We start from the raw sequence: 21,261 nt of genomic DNA on the forward strand, positions 1-21,261 counted from the left end.
TTGGCCAGGTTGGTCTTGAACTCCTGACCTCAAATGATCTGCCCACTTCAGCCTCCCAAAGTGCTGGGATTACAGGGGTGAGCCACCGTGCCCGGCCAGCACCTTGATTTTAGATTTCCCAGCCCTCAGAACTTCTCCAGAACTGTGATAAATAAAATTCTATTATTTAGAAATAGATTATCTAGTCTCAGGTATTTTGTTATAGCAGCACTAATGGATTGAGACAAATAGTAGCTTTTTTTTTTTTCTTTTTGAGACGGAGTCTTGCTCTGTTGCCCAGGCTGGAGTGCAGTGGCACTTTCTCAGCTCACTGCAAACTTCATACCACTCTCCTGCCTCAGGCTCCCAAGTAGCTGGGACTACAGGCGCCTGCCACCATGCCTGGCTAACTTTTTTTGTATTTTCAGTAGAGATGGGTTTCACTGTGGTAGCCAGGATGATCTCAATCTCCTGACCTCGTGATCCACCCGCCTTGGCCTCTTAAAGTGCTAGGATTACAGGCATGAGCCACCACGCCTGACCCCAAGACAAATGGCTCTTTAAGAGTTCTTCAGAGTTCCATTATGGCCATGGGTTAATCAGTGTTTCAGTGTTGCTAGAAATCAGATTGTATACTTGTTCAATACCCACTTGTTTGATGGTTAGTTTTTCTATACAAATATTATGACAATTTCTGTTGAAATTCAATGGACTATTTTAATTCATATTCTGAACTTTCCATACTAAAATATTTCATTAATGACCAAGTTAAGTGAACACAAAATGCAGTAAGTTTGCAAAAGGAACCAAGACTTTGGAAGATATTTAAGAAAAGGATGCATCAATACACAACAAAAGAAGAATTATCAGTAAGATATGGTATGGTATAAGGTAACTACTGCAGAGAAGGAAAAAAGTACAGAAACCCAAAAGAAAGCAATTATGTGTGATAGGTGTATGTCTAAAACAGAAAGGTACCGAAAGTCACAACAAACCGCTGTTTAAAAACTAGTTCTAGGCCGGGTGCGGTGGCTCACACCTGTAATCCTAGCACTCTGGGAGGCCAAGGAGGGTGGATGCCTTGAGGCCAGGAGTTTGAAAGCAACCTGGCTAACATGTCAAGACGCGTCTCTAGTAAAAAAAAAAAATACAAATATTAGGTGTGGTGGTGCACGCCTGTAATCCCAGCTATTTGGGAGACTGAGACATGAGAATCACTTGAACCCAGGCGGGGGAGGGTACAGTGAGTTGAGATGGCGCCACTGCACTACAGCCTGGGCAACAGAGTAAGACTGTCTCAAGAAAAAAAAGGTAAAATAGAAGTTTTAGAATAACCCTATGCTTTAAAAACCCTGCATGACACTCACATAATAAATAAGACACCTACAAGTAAGAATAGTGAGGAAATTATCTCATCACCCAAAGCATAGTCCAACTCTTATATAAACTCTCTTTAAATGCATGTATACAGTTCTAGGAAGCACAACTTAAAAAAAAAAAAATTGGATGTAGTTATTTAGAAGCTACAGATTTAAGGAAGCACTTGGGGAAACCCTTAGACTCTGATGATAAAGTTTCATAGCTCACTTGAACAGGGATTTACTATTAAGGCCCTGAATCTCCTGAAGTCCACAATCTTGTTGGAGAGAAAAACACAAGCAACTATAAAGAGAACTTGCTAAACATGTACCAAATATCACTGCTGCTGACATTCAATAACTAAATAACACCAAACATGCCTCAAATCGCTCAAATCCCTTATTGTCACCACCAATCTACCAAAGACAAAAAAAAAATAGACAATGTTGAGGCTTGAAATAATGTGTAAGCATTCTCACTGAACGTTTTTCTTTCTTTCTTTTTTTTTTTTTTTTTGAGATGGAGTTTCGCTCTTGTCGCCCAGACTCGAGTATAGTGGTATGATCTTGGCTCACTGCAACCTCTGCCTCCTGGCTTCAATCAATTCTCCTGCCTCAACCTCCTGAGTAGCTGGAATTACAGGCATGCGCCACCATGCCTGGCTCATTTTGTATTTTTAGTAGAGGCGTGGTTTCACCACATTGGTGAGGCTGGTCTTGAATTCCTGACCTCAGGTGATTCACCCACCTCGGCCTCCCAAAGTGCTGGGATTACAGGTGTAAGGCACCATGCCCGGCCTACAATATTGTGGAATATAAATGACTTATTGAAGTTGATTCAAATGCTTGTAATGCATTTTAAGACCGACCCAAAAATGACAGGCAATGTGGGAATACTGGGTTAAATTACATGGAGGTACAAGAAGCATTTTACCTCTCCTCATTAGAAAGGAAATTCAACAAGTTATTTTATGTAGGAATATAGTCAAGAGCTTGTGACTAAAAGAACACAGCAAGAAATCCTAACTCTATCCATGACTCACTCTATAACCCCAAATCCAAAACCCTTCCTTGTTTCCTTGCCAGTTTCCGTAAAGCAAACAAAACATAATCCATATACTTATACCAAAGAGTCCTGTGAGGAAGTGGGTAAAAACTGGTGTTGTGCTTTGATAGGGCTGATTGAAAAAGGCTATAGAAATAAATATGTTTTTGTTAGTTTAATAAGCAAGTTTATAAGCTATTTTGCAACATTAAAGCATATCTACTGTCATAGAGTGTTAATACAGAATTAAATCACATGCAACCAAGTTTTAAAAAAAATATTCTCAGGACTTAGTAAAGTGCTAAGCCCACAGCAATAATACATTTTGATACACAGTCATCACTCTACAAGAGACCAAAAATGTTTTAAAGAAAACACCAATATTCCTTATACACATTTTCCCAAAGACAGAATTCAGAGTGAAGCTTCAGGCCTGAAAAATCTGCACTCTCTTTAAAAGGCTATGCATTAGTCAATATTATGTAAGCCAACAGAGAGAGTAAATTTTACAAAATTACTCTAAATCACTTAGCTTTGCTGTACTTTATAACATTTATGTAGCATTTAATATTCTTAGGCCAATATTAAACAAGTTCCCAAGAATCCACACCAATGAGGGCAGGGATCATGAAGAACTAAAGTAAGTACCAGGGAAAACAGAAGAAAGAACCATTTGCTGCATATGGATGTGTCCTTAGAGGGTTTATTTCTCATTCCTGCCTGCAAGCAACATAAGTAGGCTGCCATAACCAAATGAAGAGTTAACATCTCTTCAGAGTTCCATCATTTATTATTTCCTGAACTTAATTTTATATAAATGTAAAATCAGAAAAATTGAAACCTGAACACTTGCTGCAACAATCACATATTTTGAAAAGTAATAGTCAAGTGGTCAGAGATACAAGGTTAGCTGGGAACACAAGCTTCACTTCTCCAGGGATGCCCTATGAATTTCAAAGCACTAAAAACCTACCACACATACTCAGCGGAAAATATGAAAACACTGATAATTCATTCACAGTTATAGTTTTCCCTAAACTTTATCAAGATTCCCCCCAAAAAGGAGCATGTGTTTACTAAGGATGGACTTGATGATGTGAGTCAATTCAGCTATTCATAAACAGGAATAAAAAGATAAAGGTAATAAGAACATTACAGGCATGAGCTGAGCATAGTGGCTCACACTTGTACTCCCAACACTTTCGAAGGCCAAGGTGGGAGAATCACTTGAGGCCAGTAGTTTGAGACTAGCCTGGGCAACACAGTGAGATCCCCATCTCTGAAACTAAAAATTAAAAAAAAAAAAATTCAAAAGAATTTAAAAAGATTCAACTGTAAGACATATTACCAGGCCAATTTACTGTACAAACCTGTAGCCAATCATGCATGTGCTCAATAGAGAGTTCAAAAGGAAGCAGTCAAAAAATGAATTTTAAGGTTTATTTTGAAACCTTATGGTTTATGAAAATGGCCCCACAATCCTGGTAACATTTGAGTGACATGCATTTCATACAGTCCAAAAACATCTGAGTATATTCTTCTCTGGATCAGGCACTGGTGCCAAGATAGGAAACAGAAGCAAATTTTACAAAACAAAAACAGTAAAACTTGTGATTCGACAGCTAGTATCTCAGGTTAGAAGTTGTACCACCACAACCGACAAGCTGCAGCCAGTATTTCCTGCTAAAGATAAACTTTTTGACCCAAGAAAAAGAACTGAATACCACCTTCAGCCTCTGAAATTGCTGCTGTCCTTGCACTGGTGCAACTGGTGGGGCTGGATGAGCGTGACTCTGGACCACCTGGCCTCCATGGGGTTGCACAGCTGTTGGGTGATGATGGCTGCTATGAACTGCTGCTATGGCGGGCCCATGACTGCCGGAGCTCTGTGGCATGGCTGAAACCTGGGGTGAACAGAATACAGACAGGAAACTTCAAGGCTTGTATATTCTTCCCCAAATGTGTCTAAATAACTAACACAAATGTACAAAGATAATTAATTGGAAACCCAAATTTCTGCTGGGCATGATGGCTCACACCTATCTCACCTACATGGGAAGATCGCCTGAACTCAGGAGTTCAAGGCTACAGTGAGCTATGATCATGCCACTGCACTCCAGCTTGGGCCACAGAGTGAGACCACGTCTCTAAAAAGAGAAAAGAAACCCTGGGCAACATAGTGAGACACCATCTCCACAAAAAATGAAAACTTGGCCAGGCGTGGTGACATGTGCCTGTGGTCTCACCTACTCTAGAGGCTAAAGGAGGATTGCTTGAGTCCAGGAGTTGAAGGCCGCAGTGAGCTGTGATCACACCACTGCTCTCTAGCCCGGGTGACAGAATGAGACCCTGTCTCTAAAAACAACAACAACAACAACAACAACAACAACAAAGAAAAGAAAAAGAAGGAAACCCAAATTTTCCACAAAAGGAACTGGTTAAATACATTACAGCCCACCCAAGTTATAACCAAATTATTTGTAGCTATTAAAAATTATATAGTTTAGCTGGGAACAGTGGCTCACACCTGTAACCAGCACTTTGGGAGGCCCAGACAGAAGGTTCACTCGAGTCCAGGAGCTCGAGACCAGCCTGGCAAACGTGGCAAGACCCCGTCTACTAAAAATACCAAAAAAATTAGCTGGATATGGTAACACACATCTGTAATCTCAGCTACTGGGAGGCTGAGGCATGGAAATCACTTGAACCTGGGAGGTGGAGGTTGCAGTCAGCTGAGATCACGCCACTGCATTCCAGCCTAGAAAACAGAGCAAGACTCTGTTTCCAAAAAGAAGAAGAAAAAAAGAATTATATAGTTTATCTCAAACTGTCTGTGGTAAAGGATGAATGTTTTTCTTAAAGTTCCAATCCATCAGGGACCACAACTTTTATAAAAATCCAGTAAAAATAAATTACTATGAAAGTGAAAATAAAAAATACACAAACCCCCCAGGCGTGGTGATTCACGCCTGTAATCCCAGCACTTTGGGAGGCCGAGGCAGGTGGATCACCTGAGGTTGGGAGTTCTTGAGACCACCCTGACCAACATGGAGAAACCCTGTCTCTACTGAAAATACAAAATTAGATGGGCGTGGTGGCGCATGCCTGTAATCCCAGCTACTCAGGAGGCTGAGGCAGAAGAATTGCTTGAACCAGGGAGGTGGAGGTTGCAGTGAGCCGATATCACGCCATCACACTTCAGCCTGGGCAACAAGAGTGAAACTCCATCTCAAAAAACAAAACAACAACAACAACAAAAAAAACATAAACTCGTAATTTTTTTTTCTTGCCCTTTTATTGAGACAGGGTCCCGTTCTCTCACCCAGCCTGGAGTGCAGTGGTACAATCATGGCTCACTGTAGCCTTGACCTCCCCAGGCTCAGATGATCCTCCCATCCCAGCTTCCCGAGTAGCTGGGACTACAGGCATGTACCACCATGCCTGGTTAACTGTCGTACTTTTTGTAGAAACAGGGTTTCACCATGCTGCCCAGGCTGGTCTCGAACTCTTGGGTATGGAGTCCACCTGCCTTGGCCTCCCAAAGTGCTGGGGTTATAGACATAAGCCACTGTGCCCAGACTGTAACTTTCATTACTGGATTTTACAAATAAAAAATGATCATGTCCAATTGCTAGAATAGTTTCTAAACACTCTCAATTTCTATACTTATGCCATTACGAACTCGTAACAAAGGATACAGATTAGCCATTTGTAAGCCACACTTTCAACAGTGATATAGAGATGTATTTGAATATGAAAAAAAGTTCATAATCCACAAGTTGAATGTATTCATGTACTGTATATAGAATTAAACTTTTAAATAGTTCTTTTTTTTTTTTTTTTTTTGAGACGGAGTCTCGCTCTGTGGCCCGCTCACTGCAAGCTCCGCCTCCCGGGTTTACGCCATTCTCCTGCCTCAGCCTCCCGAGCAGCTGGGACTACAGGCGCCTGCCACCTCGCCCGGCTAGTTTTTTGTATTTTTTTAGTAGAGACGGGGTTTCACCGTGTTAGCCAGGATGGTCTCGATCTCCTGACCTCGTGATCCGCCCGACTCGGCCTCCCAAAGTGCTGGGATTACAGGCTTGAGCTACCGCGCCCGGCCTTTTAAATAGTTTTTTAACGCACATTACACTGGGTGACAGAGGAAGACCCTGTCTCAAAAAAATAATGAAAGCACATTACAAAGCGGTATGATAAAAAGATTTTAAACCTTAGACAACTAATATATAGCAAAATGTTAGCATTTAATCTTGTGGTTACAGAATTAAAGATGACTCTTACTTTGTTTCTTTTTGTTTTTTTGTTTTTGAGACAGTCTAGCTCTGTCGCCCAGCCTGGAGTGCAGTAGCACAATCTCGGCTCACTGCAACCTCTGTCTCCCAGGTTCAAGTGATTCTCCTGCCTTAGCCTCCTGAGTAGCTGGGATTACAGGTGCCTGCCACCACACCCGGCTAATTTTTGTATTTTTAGTAGAGACAGGGTTTTACCATGTTGGTCAGACTGGTGTCGAACTCCTGACCTCAAATGATCTACCTGTCTTGGGCTCCCAAAGTGCTGGGCTTACAGGTATGAGCTACCGCGCCCAACCTACTTTGCTTATTTTGCTTATCTTGATTTGCTATGAGCATTATATCTAATGTAAAATAAATTTTTTACCCAAATTGTTGATGGTTTGGCCTCAAACAAATGTCTTTTCTATTCTTTTATCTCAATCTTTCTCTTGTCCTCTTATAAGTTTGAGGAAATAAAAGCCAAAACCACTTTCCTTCTATATCTATTGCAAGAAGTGCTATAAAACATTTTCAGAACTTTTTTCCTTTTTCAGAACTGTTGATCACCACAGAAGACAACAATCTGTCCAAATGCCTGAATGCCCCGTCCCCAAAATAAGGAGACTAAATAACATGAAACTTTCTTTCTCTCAACAATGTTAAGTTTTATACCACAATTTAAAGAGAGAATAAAACTTTTTTCAAATCCTCACATTTATAAAAATTATCCTGGAGGTAGATGAAGAAATGAGAGAGAGGGAGAAACCAAGTGACTATGCATAAATCCACAGAAATGATACAAGGCATATTAAGAGTAAAAAGAAACTATTTAGACAATTCTAAAAGCTCTAATGTACCTCAAAGATGGGCTATTATTCTGAGCTTCTATATTCCAGTATGCATGTTTTTTACAGGGTTTACAGGCTTTTACTAGACTGACTTATACAAGCACATTCTAGTTTCCATTCAGAAGAAATGTAACTATCCCATATGTAGAAAACAGTCATTAACCTGTTTAGATAATGAAAGTAATCACCCAAGGTAAACAAGCAACTTTCTTTTCTTCCAAGTCCTAAAAGATGCCATCTGTTGGCAGTCTTCTGACTGCTGCCCCAGCCCCACAGGAAGGGATCAGACTGCTTCAAGGGGACTCCTGAGGAAGAGTGATGCCTCAGGAATCACCATTTCCTACTTCAGTTGCATTTCCTCTTCTTTGTATTTTTATACTAAATTCCTAGAAATGGAAATGCCAGGTCAAAAACTAACAAAATAATCTGACACAAACTGCCAAATTGTTTTTAAAAAACATTACCTCAGTTTATGGGTACCCCAGTACCCATATATTTTTAAGGTCACTAACAAATGAGGTTGAAGGCCTCTCCAGATCAGTTATATGTTAAAGTAGAAAGATATCCACTATATATTAAATGAAAAGAGCAAACAGCAGACCAGTATGTAAGGTATGATCCAAATTGTACAAAAAGAAAAATGGAAAGGTCAGGCAAGGTGGCTCATGCCTGTAATCCCAGCACTTATTGGGAGGCCGAGGCGGGCAGATCACTTGAGTACAGGAGTTCAAGACCAGCCTGGGCAACATGGCAAAACCCCATCCCTACAGGAAAAATACAAAAATTAGCCAGGTGTGGTGGCATGCATCTGTAGTCCCAACTACTTAGGAGACTGAGGTGCGAGGATTGCTTGAGCCCAGGAGATGAAGGGTGCAGCGAGCTGAGATCATGCCATAGCATTCCAGCCTGGGTGAGAGTGTGACTCTCTCTCAAAGAAAAAAAAAAAAAAAGGTAAATTTAGATAGCTAGATAGATTGATATACATATGCTTGTATATGCATACAAAACTGGATACCCAAGAAATTCACCAGTGGGAGAAAATCTGACACATGACAGAAAAAAGTCATTTTGTATCTTTTTTAAAAAAAAAATCAAAGTGTGGCAGGGCACAGAGGCTCACGCCTATAACCCCAGCACTTGGGGAGGCCAAGGCGGACAGATCACTTGAAACCAGAAGTTTAAGACCAGCCTGGCCAACACGGCAAAACCCTGTCTCTACTAAAAATACAAAAATTAGCCAGGCATGGTGGTGTGCACCTGTAATCCCAGCTACTCAAGAGGCTGGGGCACGAGAATCACTTGAACCTCAGAGCCAGAGGTTGCAGTGAGCCAAGATCATGCCACTGCACTCCAGCTGAGGCGACAGAGCGAGACACCATCTCAAAAAAATAAAATAAGGTCGGGTACAGTGGCTCACGCCTATAATCCCAGCACTTTGGAAGGCAGACACAGGCGGATCACCGGAGGTCGAGACCAGCCTGGCCAGCATAGCGAAACCCCATCTCTACTAAAAATACAAAAATTAGCTGGGTGTGGTGGTGCACGCCTGTAATCCCAGCTGCTCGGGAGGCTGAGGCAAGAGAATTGCTTCAACCTAGGAGGCAGAGGCTGCAGTGAGCCAAGACTGCACCATTGCACTCCAGCCTGGGCAACAGACAGAGATTCTGTCTCAAAAAAAAGAAAATAAATAAAATAGACTAGGCGTGGTGGCTCATGCCTGTAATCCCGGTACTTTGTAAGGCCAAGAGGAGCGGATCACCTGAGGTCAGGAGTTCGAGACCAGTCTGGCCCACATGGGGAAACCCCATCTCTAGTAAAAATACAAAAAATTAGCCAGGCATGGCAGCAGGTGCATGTAATCCCAGCTACTCGGGAGGCTGAGGCAGGAGAATTGCTTGAGCCCAGGAGGCAGAGGCTGCAGTGGGCCGAGATCACACCACCGCACTCCAGCCTGGGCAATAAGAGCAAAACTCTGTCTCAAAAAAAAAAAAAAGAAAAAAGAAAAAAGAAAAAAAAAACTTAAGTGATATATTACTTTCACAATAAAAAAGGGCAAAAACCAAATTTCTTCACTTCTACAAAACAGAGTAACAGATGATCAGTGTTGGTCAGGACATAGAACAACAGGAATATACAATGCTTGGGGGAACTTGCTAAAGATGCATATACCCTGTGACACAGCAATCCCTTTCACAGGTACTTGACAAACTCCTGTATGTCCTCAAACCTGCTGACTGGTTTGCAACAGGGTAAGGAGTTTGCACCACAATGTAAATCAGCTATGGCAGACCCTTGAATAACACGAGTTTTTGTTTTGTTTTTAAGGAGACAGGGTCTTGCACTGTTGTCCAGTCTGAAGTACAGTTGCTTGATCACAGCTCACTGCAGCCTTGACTTCCTGGGCTTGAGCAATCCTCTCACCTCAGTCTCCCAGGTAGCTAGGACTACAGATGCACATCACTATGCCTGGCTAATTTTTTATTTATTTATTTAAATTAATTAATTAATTCTTTCTTTTTGAGACAAGTTCACACTCTGTCACTCATGCTGGGTGCGGTAGCATATTCACTGGAGCCTCAACCTCCCAGGCTCAAATGATCCTCCCACCTCAGCATCCCAAGCAGCTGGGAACACAAGTGTGCACCATTACGCCCTGCTAATCTTTGTTTATTTTTAGGAGAGATGGGGCTTGCTATCTTGCCCAAGCTGATCTCTAACTCCTTGGCTCAGGCCATCCTCATGCTTCCAACTTCCCCAAGTGTTGGGATTATGGGTGCAAGCCACTGCACTCAGCAACAACACAAGTCCACTTACACGTGGATTTTCTCCCACCTCTGCCACCCCTGAGATGGCCAGACTAACCCTTCATCATCTTTCTCCCTCCTCCTCAGCCTACTCAATGTGAAGACAAGGATGAAGACCTTTATGATGATCCACTTCCACTTAATAAACAGTAGATATATTTTCTCTTCCTTACGATTTTCTTAGTATTTTCTTTCTTCTAGATTATTTTAAGAATACAGTATATGACAAATATACAAAATACATGTTAATCAACCATTTATGTTATCGGTAAAGCTTCTGAACAACAACAGGCTATTTGTATTTAAGTTTTGGGGAGTCAAAAATTATACATGGGCCGGACACAGTGGCTCAGACTTGTAATCCCAGCTCTTTGGGAGGCTGAGGCGGGAGGATAGCTTGTGGTGCGCACCTAGTCCTAGCTACTAGGGAGGCTGGGCACGGGAGGACTGCTTGAGCCCCGGAGTTCGAGGCTGCAGTGAGTCATGATCACACCACTGCACTCCAGCAGGAGCCACAGAGCAAGACCCTATTTCCAAAAAAAAAAAAAAAAAAGAAAGAAAAGAAAAAAGTTATACATGTATTTTTGACTGCATGGGGGAGGGGGGCGGTCAGTGCCTCAACTCCCACACTGTCCAAGAGTCAGTCATATTTCACTATAATGATGTTTAATTCACCTGTCTTTTTAAAAAATAAATAGCAAAACTGTCTTAATAAGTGCATTGATTTAAATTCTGGCACAAGCTTCTTATTTTGTCATGAATTGCCAATGAGTGCACTAAGAGAATATCAGAATGTTCACAGCAGCACCTTTGTAAAAGCAAAAACCTGGAAACAGCCCAATAGTCCAACGGTAGAATTGACAAATAAATTAAGTATATGCATATAATTTACACTAGAGTGAAAATGGTAGAATTACAGCGATCTATAAAAATGTGAGTTTTTTTAAAAAGTGAGTCAAAGAAGAAAATGTTTCCATTTATATAAAAGTTCAGAAATATCAAAACTAAACAATTATGTTAGTTTTTTTTTTAAGTAAATAAAGTCAAGGGAATGATAAATACAAAGTTTAGATTAGTGGCTACCTCTGAAGGGAGGGAAAAGAAGGGAGCAGAGTGGGATATGCAGAGAACTTCAAAGGTCATGACAACATTCTTTTTTTTTTTATAAATTTGTATGGTGAGTTCACAATTTTTTTTTTTAACTTTACACATTCTCAACAATTTTTAAATATCTAACAGTATTAAAAAAATGTTTTATAACTGCCTAAAATCACTATTCCTCCTCCCTCATTCTAGTCCCTTGGTTCGCTCCAGCTTACCTGGTAGCTGGGTGTTACAGAGTACTGAATTCCCGTGGCTGACTGCATGGTCTCAGACACTGCTTCATACACAGGAGGGGCAGGGGCAAGCACCCGGTGCTGGTGAGGAAAAGCCTCTGTGCTGCCAGGGATCCGACGCTGCTGGGCTGCATACACCGGTGACTCCTGGTCATCCAAACGCCGCTTCATTCTGCGCTCATGCTCAGGGATGCACTACAAAACCTGCAGAAACCAAAAGCAATAGCATGCAAGTCAATTCTCACTCCAGTATGATGTATGTAACTTAGGACCAGTCGCCCAAGTTTAGTAAAAGCCTGACTCCCAGAACTGATCATCTGTTTCATCTTAGTGATGTTTAAGTGTATGTGGGCATACTGCCCAACCACAGTGAACAAGTTATAAATGAAAAACACATTTAAATAACATAGTTTTAATTAATTTGGTACTGTGAAGTTGAAAAATAGGCTCCAATTTAAAAATACAAACACAACCTTTTATCCCATTATTCTCTAGTTTTCTCCTCCAGTGCTATTACTCCTAATATTAATTACATATCCACACGCTGCAAAAATATTCAAGCACTTCTTAAATCCTCTCAAAACCTACTACTATAATTGTGGTCTAATTTAAAATTTGTTTCAACAATTAAAATGGTATCATGGAAAGAACACTGTGCCAGGAATGGGAAGACAAAGATTCTAGACTTGCCAGTTTAAAATGCTATATAATTTCAACAAGTTCCCCGTTCTATATGAATTTGTTTCTCCAATTATAAAATAAGAAAGTTGGAACAGATCACGCCTAAGTTTTCTTCTGGTTCTAACAGTTATAAGAAGAGATTCTCTTAGCTTAATAATACCTCTGTGGGAGACAATTTCCTTCCTGCAGGACACAAAAAGTCTATGAACATTTGGCCCAGGAATCTACTTGGGTCTTCGGAGTCTTTCCACATCAGTATCACTAACACAAGCGTAACACACCATCAGTGAGAAAGAATGCATCAGCCATCCAAAGAAAAAAGGCCCCACCACTTTTCCAGTCCCCAAAAAATATCTTAAATAAGACACCACTGCTATGGAAAGAAGATAAAAATTACAGTAATAGTGGGAGATTTGGCAAACCACTCCCCTCATCTAAAGTAAAGTACGTTAAAAAATAATAATAATCTTTACCTAATTCTTAAGTCTACCCAAGATCTTTTCTTTATCCTCTGGGAACACACAAACCCTGAAGGGAAAGTAGTCTTTACAAGGACTCTCCATGGCTGTTTCACCTTTTCTTTGTCCTCACGATAGTCCTCAATCTGGCCGCCACTCTAATCCTTAGATATGAAATCCTGTCTCAGGTTTTTCTCACATTTCACACACCTAAGTGGGAACCTGACACAGCAGCACAACTGATTAATTTGCAAGCTGGCCACTTTTATCTTTCTGTAAACTCGAGCCACAAATACACTCTCTGTGGCCTATATAACTTCAGACTAAGTCTCTCAGCTTTGTGTGTGATAATATGTGGAACTCAGTTAAATGGAGTTGAGAACGTTTCTGACAGTTGCTGATAAGTAATTTAAAATGTCTTAGCTAGTTATGCTTTCCTAGGTTTTTCTGGTACGAAGCAGCATGTTTAGCTTAGTATTCCAAAAGCTTTTAGAGATATTAAGAGGTTGAGAATATAGATTTATGCATGCTATTTGATATTTGAAGAGCCACTAATCAACTACAAACACTAAACCTCAACGTGCTTTGGGATGAGGAACTGAGTCTAATCATAGGTAGAATAAAATGTCTTTTTGGCTATTTCTTATATATGTTCATGACTTTCAGTGGTTTGGTCTTGGGTTCTGTTGGTTGAAAACTGATGCTTAACTCATCTGAGACTAACCTCTGTAACCAAAAATGAAGTCAATACTTTATAGGCTGGATGCAGTGGCTCACACCTGTAATCCTAGAACTTTGGGAAGCTGAGGCAGGCAGATCACCTAAGGTCATGAGTTCAGGACCAGCCTGGCCAACACAGTGAAATGGTGTCTCTAGTAAAAATATGAAAATTAGCCAGGCGTGATGGCGCACATCTGTAATCCCTGCTACTTGGGAGGCTAAGGCACGAGAATCGCTTGAATCCAGGAGTCAGAGGCTGCAGTGAGTGGAGGTCCCGCCGCTGCACTCCAGCCTGGGCAACAGACTGCAAATCTGTCTCAAAACAAAACAAAAACAAAAAACAATTATAGAAATGTTATGATAGGGCAGCACTGGGTTTAAAAAAAAAAACTTTATAGGCTGGTCACAGTGGCTCACACCTGTAATCTCAGCACTTCGGGAGGCCGTGGTGGATGGATCACCTGAGGTCAGGAGTTTGAGACCAGCCAGGCCAACATGGTGAAACCCTGTTTCTACTAAAAATACAAAATTAGCCGGGCATGATGGCATGTGCCTGTAATCCCGGCTACTCAGGAGGCTGAGGCAGGAGAATCGCTTGAACCTGGGAGGAGGAGGTTGCAGTGAGCGAGATTGCACCACTACACTACAGGCTGGGCGACAGAGCAACTCTGTCTCAAAAAACAACAACAACAAAAAAAACTTTATAAATAATAAGCCAAAATCAGATGTGAAGAGCACAGCACGACTATAGAAAAAACACCAGAGTACCTTTTAAGAACTGGATTCTATCGGATGGGAGAATGTTTGAGGGCAAAAAATAAAAACAAACAAAAAAGAACTGGATTCTACTCCAAACTCTATCTACCATGAAGCTTTCTAATTTTGGCCCTATTTTCAAACAGGGGCAAAAGGAGGGGATCAGCCTACATTAGTGATTTCCAAATGCTGGTTTATGAACCATAAGGAAAAAGAAGAAGTGAGCTTTTCATAGATTAAGTATCACAGTACTATGGTCTATTCTGATATCATATCCTATCTTTTGGCTGTTAAAATATCGTTTGTTTTATAAAGCGACTGGGATTTCATATGGTACTTAACTTCATCCACCTCCAGAGTTTGCTTTCCATACCACCTCTACAACACTGCAGAGGCTGAACTTTCTCTGAACCATACTTTATTTCTTTAACAATTACCACTCACAGTTCTATTCCTAACTCTCTCTCTCAAATACATTGCTTCCACTCTAATCATACCCCTTGTTTCAGGGCCTGATCATCCTTCACAACAACCTTATAAAGCAAGGTGTTCTCTAATTTATGAATGAGGAAATTGAAACACAAAGATTAAGTAAACCGCCCAAGGTTGCACAGCTAGTAAGAGGCAAAGCTGGGATATAAATCCAGGAAATCTGTCTCCAGAGCCTGGTTCTTAACTACTTCACTACCTTACCTCTCACAGAAGAGAAGAAATGAAGGAAGAGTCAGTCTCTTTACTTATTTAAGGTACACATGCAGGGAGCAAGTTCAGCTGTTTTTAACCTTTCACACACTTAGCTAACTCATCCTTCTTCAGCCTAAACCTAATAAAGCAGAAATGCTTCAGTAGCATTCATTCATTAAAAGCAAATGCTTAGTGAGTAGATATGAAGTCCATAGATGATTTCAGCCCTTGCCCTCTAAAAGTATAAAAACTAGTTGGGGAAACCATACATAGTCTCACTAGTAATAAAAAATGTGTAAAGTAGGCCGGGCGCAGTGGCTCATGCCTGTAATCTCAGCACTTTGGGAGGCCGAGGGGGGCAGATCACTTGAGGTCAGGAGTTCAAGACCATCCTGGCCAACATGGTGAAACCCTCCCTCTACTAAAAATACAAAAATTAGCCGGGTGTGGTGGTGGGCGCCTGTAATCCCAGCTACTCAGAGGCTGAGACATGAGAATCACTTGAACCTGGGAGGCGGAGGTTGCAGTGAGCTGAGATGACGCCATTGCACTCCAGCCTGGGCAACAGAGCGGAACTAAGTCTCAAAATAAATAAATAAATAAAAAAGGCTGGGCACCATGGCTCACACCTGCAATCCCAGCACTTTGGTTGGCCGAGGTGAACGGATCATCTGAGGTCGGGAGTTCGAGACCAGCCTGATCAACATGGAGAAACTCCGTCTCTACTAAAAATATAAAATTAGCCGGGTGTGGTGGTGCATGCCTGTCATCCCAGCTACTCCAGAGGCTGAGGCAGGAGAATTGCTTGAACCTGGAAGGCAGAGGTTGCAGTGAGCCGAGATCACGCCATTGCACTCCATCCTGGGCAACAAGAGCAAAACTCCGCCTCGGGGGGGAAAAAAAGTAATCTACTCCAAAGCAATTTAAAAAAAAAATGATGCAGTGTGGGTAAGGATACAGGGAAACACTGATGGAGGAGGCTTTAATTGGTACAGCCTATTTAGTTGGCAACTTGTAGGTATTTATTAAAATTTTAAATGTGCATACCCATTCCATGTATTATGGAAAACTATGTAAGAATCAGATCAAAGTTGATCCACAAATATAAATAATGAACGCTAAAACATACTAGATTTTGGAATACTAAAACTAGCACTTCCACTTTCAGGTCTCTATCCTACACATCTGCCAAGTATATTTATTGCAGCAAAGTATGAAAATCTAAACGTATATCAATAGCTAAATAAACGTGATCATGCATATTATGCAAAACTGTGTAGGAATCAGAAAGATCAGGGTTTATCCACAAGTACAAAGAATGAACTCTAAGACATACTAAGTGAAAACAGCAGGCTAGGTCGGATACGGGGGCTTACACCTATAATTCCAGCACTTTGGAAGGCCAAGGCGGGTGGATCACCTGAGGTCGGGAGTTCGAGACCAACCTGACCTACATGGAGAAACCCTGTCTCTACTAAAAACACACAAACATTAGCTGGGCGTGGTGGTGCATGCCTGTAATCCCAGCTACTCGGGAGGCTGAGGCAGGAGAATCGCTGAACCCAGGAAGTGGAGGTTGAGGTGAGCCAAGACGGTGCCACTGCACATTCCAGCCTGGGTAACAAGAGTGAAACTACAGTTCCAAAAAAAGAAAAAAAAAAAGAAGAAAACAGTAAGCTGTGGAATACATATAGCATGATCTCATGTATGTATACACACACAAAACGTACTAAAGATTTGTACATTTTATTATATGCAATATTTGCATCGAAAGAAAAATGTGGCTGGGCACAGTGACTCATGCCTGTAATCTCAACACTTTGGGAAGCTGAGGCTCAAGGATGGCTTGAGCCCAGGAGCTCGAGACCAGTCTGGGCAACAATGGGATGACCCTGTCTCTACAAAATAAAAAAAAATTTTAGCTGGAAATGGTGGTGTACAACTATGGTACTAGCTACTCCACGGACTGAGGTGGAAGGATCGCTTGACCTCAGAAGTTGAGTTTGCAAGGTTGTAGTGAGCAGTGATCATGTCACTGCATTCCAGCCTGGGCAACAGAGTGAGACACCGAGACTCCGTCTCAAAAAAAAAAAAAAAAAAAAAAAAAAAAAAAAAAACATGCTAGCGAGGCACAGTGGCTCACAAAGTGCCTGTAATCCCAGTACTTTGGGAGGCCGAAGCAGGTGAATCTCTTAAGCACCGGAGTTCAAGACCAGCCTGGACAACATAGCGAGACTGTCTCTACAAAAAATACAAAATTAGCCATGCATGGTGGCATGCACCTGTAGTCCCAGCTATTTAGGGGGCTGAGATGGGAGGATCATGTGAGCCCAGGAGACAGAGGTTGAGGTAAGCTGAAATCTTGCTACTGCACTCCAGCCTGGGCAAAAAAGAAAAATGCTAAAAACAATATTAAACTCTAGATAATGATAAACATGCTCAAGTACTAAGATGAAGAATACTAATGTCTGCAATTTATTTTGAAATACATCAAAAAATTAGATTCATTGATGGAGGGATGGATAGGTGGACACGCATATGTTAAACCAAGTAGTAGAAAAATGATAATGGTAAAATCTAGGTAGTGTGTATATGGGTGTTCATTATATTTACTAAAATTCTATCAACTTTGTTGTATATTTGGAAATTTTCTTGATAAAGTCTTGGAAAAAAAAAATCCACAGATTCTGAGGGTTAGGGGGAAAAAAAAAAAAAAAACAGGAAGAAAAGCCAACAATACAAACCAGCTCCTGAGTGGAAAAAATAAGTACTATAAATTGGGAAAGGGGTACAGACAGGTACACTTGGGAAGACTCTATAAAGGTAAATAATCAGCTACATCTTGAAAATTAGAGATGAATTAGAACACAGGGGTATAGAGCATGAAATTAAAATATTATAGTAAGTTTAGACGTATAGGCAATAGTTATTTACAATCTTTGCCAAGTCATTCATCCCACAAGTAATTAGCAAGTGTATACGTCATACCTGGCGCTGTGCGGAGGGTTAGAAGTCCAGCACTAAGTCAGAGATTTCCTCCCTGACAACAGCCAAGTCTTCCATATATGACTGCTATCAGCTGACATCCTCCTCGCAAGAATCCTGTCAGATAGGCAGTCCCAGAACCCTCCTTTCTTTTTTTTTTGCAATAGTATACCATTATGTCCACCAGGCTGGAGTGCAGCAGTGCAATCATGGCTCACTGCATCCCCAATCTCCTGGGCTCAAGTAATCCTCCCACCTCAGCCTCCCGAGTAGCTGGGACATAGGCAGCGCCACCATATCTGGCTAACTTTTGTATTTTGTACAGACAGGGTCTCGCTATGCTGCCCAGGGTGGTCTCGAACTCCTGGCCTCAAACAATTCTCCTGCCTTGGCCTCCCAAAATGCTGGGAGTATAGGCATGAGCCACTGCGACCAGTCAGAACCCTCTTCTTTTGAGGGAAACTGATACTCAAATAACTTGTTCAAGGTCACATACCTAGCTAAAGGAGCAAGAGGTTGAATTCTTCCTCCTTGGAATATATGACCAATCTAAAGTAGAAACACTGGACAGATCATAAAACCACGCTTGCAGAGGGGTACAGTATAATTCTAGAATATAAAATATTTGAAAACCAAACGATGGAACCACAAAGTCAGTCACAAAAGTATTGTCAAGTCCTGCTTTAGCCAACATGGTTGGTCTCCAACTGTTTCAAATTTGGAGTTTACAGTACTATCGGAAGTCTAGTCTATGAAAACATAAAAAGAAAAAAAACAACAGCACTTTGACGTACAGAAACTATGGAGAGAAGACTAAATAATGGCAGCAGAACATTTAAAAGTCACCTGGCGGGCACAGTGGCTTGTGCCTGTAATCCTAGCACTTTGGGTGACTGAAGAGGATCATTTGAGGCCAGCAGGTGGAGGTTACATTAACCAAGATTGCACCACTGCACTCCAGCCTGAGTGACAGAGGAAGATCCCGAACACACACACACAAAAAAACAACTACAGGTCCTAAAAGTCACCTGGCCATGTGTTATACTAAAAGGTGGGGGCTGGGCATGGTGGCTTACACCTGTAATCCTAGCACTTTGGGAGGCTGAGGCGGGCAGATCACTTGAGGTCAGGAGTTCTAAACCAGTCTGGCCAACATGGTGAAACCCTGTCTTTACTAAAATACGAAAAACAAATTAGCCGGGTGTGGTTGTGGGTGCCTGTAACCTCACCTACTCAGGAGGCTGAGACACAAGAATCACTTGAACCCAGGGTGTGGAGGTTGCAGTGAGCCGAGATCGCTCACTGCATTCTAGCCTGGTCAACAGACCAAGACTCCATCTCAAAAACAAACAAACAAAAAACGGGTGGGATGCTGGGTGTAGTGGCTCACATATGTAACCCTAGCACTTTGGGAGGCCGTGGTGGGAGGATTGCTTGAGTCCAGGAGTTTGAGATGAGCCTGGGCAACAAAGTGAGACACCATATCTACAAAAAAATTTAAAAATTAGCTGGGCATGGTAGTGAGAGCCTGTAGTCCTTGTTGCTTAGGAAGCTGAGGTGGGAGGATCACTTGAGCCTGGGAGGTTGAGGCTATAGGTAGCTGTGATTATGCCACTGTACTCCAGCATGGGTGATGGAATAAGACCCTGTCTCAAAAAAAACAAAAGTCTATCCCAGTCAGTTTGTTTAAATGCATACTCTTAGAACAAAAAATAAAATAAATAAATAAATAAATGCATACTCCTTATTTTTTATAAATTCATACCCTTGATATAATGGAAAGTTTCTCTTCAAAAGCAAACTTCTATCAAAGTTATTAAGTCAATGTAACTTCAACCCAGTGCAAATTTGAGTAGTCTAATTCAAAATTTGTCCAAAAGTCCACCTCTGGTTTAAAATCTGCTAAGAAAGAATCTATTACAGAATGAAAGGCACTCTATTTAGATTTCCTATAGTGATTAGAATTATTACTTCACAAAATTAACAACCAGCTCTTCTCAAAAGACACCGTTAGATCTAATATCCAAGCCTCCTTTGAACTCAGTTTTTACATTCTTCTAATGCAGCGGTCCTCAACTAGGGGAGATTCTGCCTCCCCAGGGCACATGTAGTAATGATGGAAGACATTTTTGGTTGTCACAACTCAGGAGGATGGAGTGCTACTGACATCTCACAGGTATTGTAAAAGGATGTTGTCAAACATCCTACAATGCACATGACAGTCTCCTCACAACAAATTATTTGGCCCCAAATGTCAACAGTGTGCCAAAGTTGAGAAACCTAAATCTAATCACAACCCCAACTGTCGTGTGTGTGTGTGTGTGTGTGTGTGTGTGTGTGTATATATATATATTATTTTTTAGATAGAGTCTTGCTCTGTTGCCCAGGCTGGAGTGCAGTGGCGCAATCTTGGCTCACTGCAAGCTCCACCTCCCAGGTTCACACCATTCTGCGGCCTCAGCCTCCTGAGTAGCTGGGACTACAGGTGCCTGCCACCACGCCCGGCTAATTGTTTTTTGTGTTTTTTTTTAGTAGAGACGGGGTTTTACCGTGTTAGCCAGGATGGTCTCAATCTCCTGACCTCGTGATACGCCCGCCTCACCCTCCCAAAGTGCTGGGATTACAGGCGTGAGCCACTGCTCCCGGCCTTGTCATGTATCTTTTGTGAGCTTTGGTGGGATTATCTTAGGCTGTGGCTTGACAAATTATACTAAGGTAGTCCAGGACAGTCATCTTGGTTATGGAACGACATCAATGCTTTTTTTTTTTAAGACAAAGTTTCACTCTTGTTGCCCAGACTGGAGTGCAATGGTGTGGTCTTGGCTCACTGGGAATTCTGCCTCCTAGGTTTACGTGATTCTCCTGCCTCAGCCTCCCAAGTAGCTGCAATTACAGGCACCTGCCACCACACCTGGCTAATCTTTGTATTTTTAGTAGATATGAGGTTTCACCATGTTGGCCAGGCTAGTCTGGAGCTCCTGACCTCAGGTGATCCACCCGCCTCAGCCTCCCAAAGTGCTGGGATTACAGTCGTGAGCCACTGCACCTGACCATCAATGCTTCTTTTACGGCATATGATACACCTTTAACCTGCATTATACCATTACACATTGGCCAGACACTCTGGCCTAGAGTTTTTTAGAACTCTTTTTTTACGCCTGGTCCCCTTTCATCCTTTTCTTGGTTTACTGTCAAGTTTGATCTGTAAAACTGTTCTGACTCAAAATTTTACAGCTGTTCTGATACCATAATGCTCATTGAGTCTATAAAAATAAAAATAAAAAATAAGGCCAGGTGTGGTGGCTCACACCTGTAATTCCAGCACTTTGGGAGGC

The 21,261-nt window shown here is 41.6% G+C and overlaps 1 protein-coding gene across 3 annotated transcripts in view; it reads right to left on the bottom strand.

Annotated features, from left to right (window-relative positions):
* Positions 1-21,261, bottom strand: part of SIN3A (SIN3 transcription regulator family member A) — an 86,873-nt gene that overhangs the window by 52,488 nt on the left and 13,124 nt on the right. For all 3 annotated transcript variants that reach the window (XM_012000402.1, XM_012000403.1, XM_012000401.1), the window contains exons 2-3: positions 11,625-11,846; positions 4,110-4,286 (exon numbers count right to left, since the gene is read on the bottom strand). In XM_012000402.1, the coding sequence (XP_011855792.1) occupies positions 4,110-4,286; positions 11,625-11,813 (366 nt within the window). In that variant the 5' untranslated portion in view covers positions 11,814-11,846. The remainder of the gene's footprint in view (positions 1-4,109; positions 4,287-11,624; positions 11,847-21,261) is intronic.

The sequence above is a fragment of the Mandrillus leucophaeus genome, unplaced genomic scaffold (genome assembly GCF_000951045.1).
Source record: "Mandrillus leucophaeus isolate KB7577 unplaced genomic scaffold, Mleu.le_1.0 Scaffold628, whole genome shotgun sequence".
In the NCBI taxonomy this organism is placed as follows: domain Eukaryota; kingdom Metazoa; phylum Chordata; class Mammalia; order Primates; family Cercopithecidae; genus Mandrillus; species Mandrillus leucophaeus.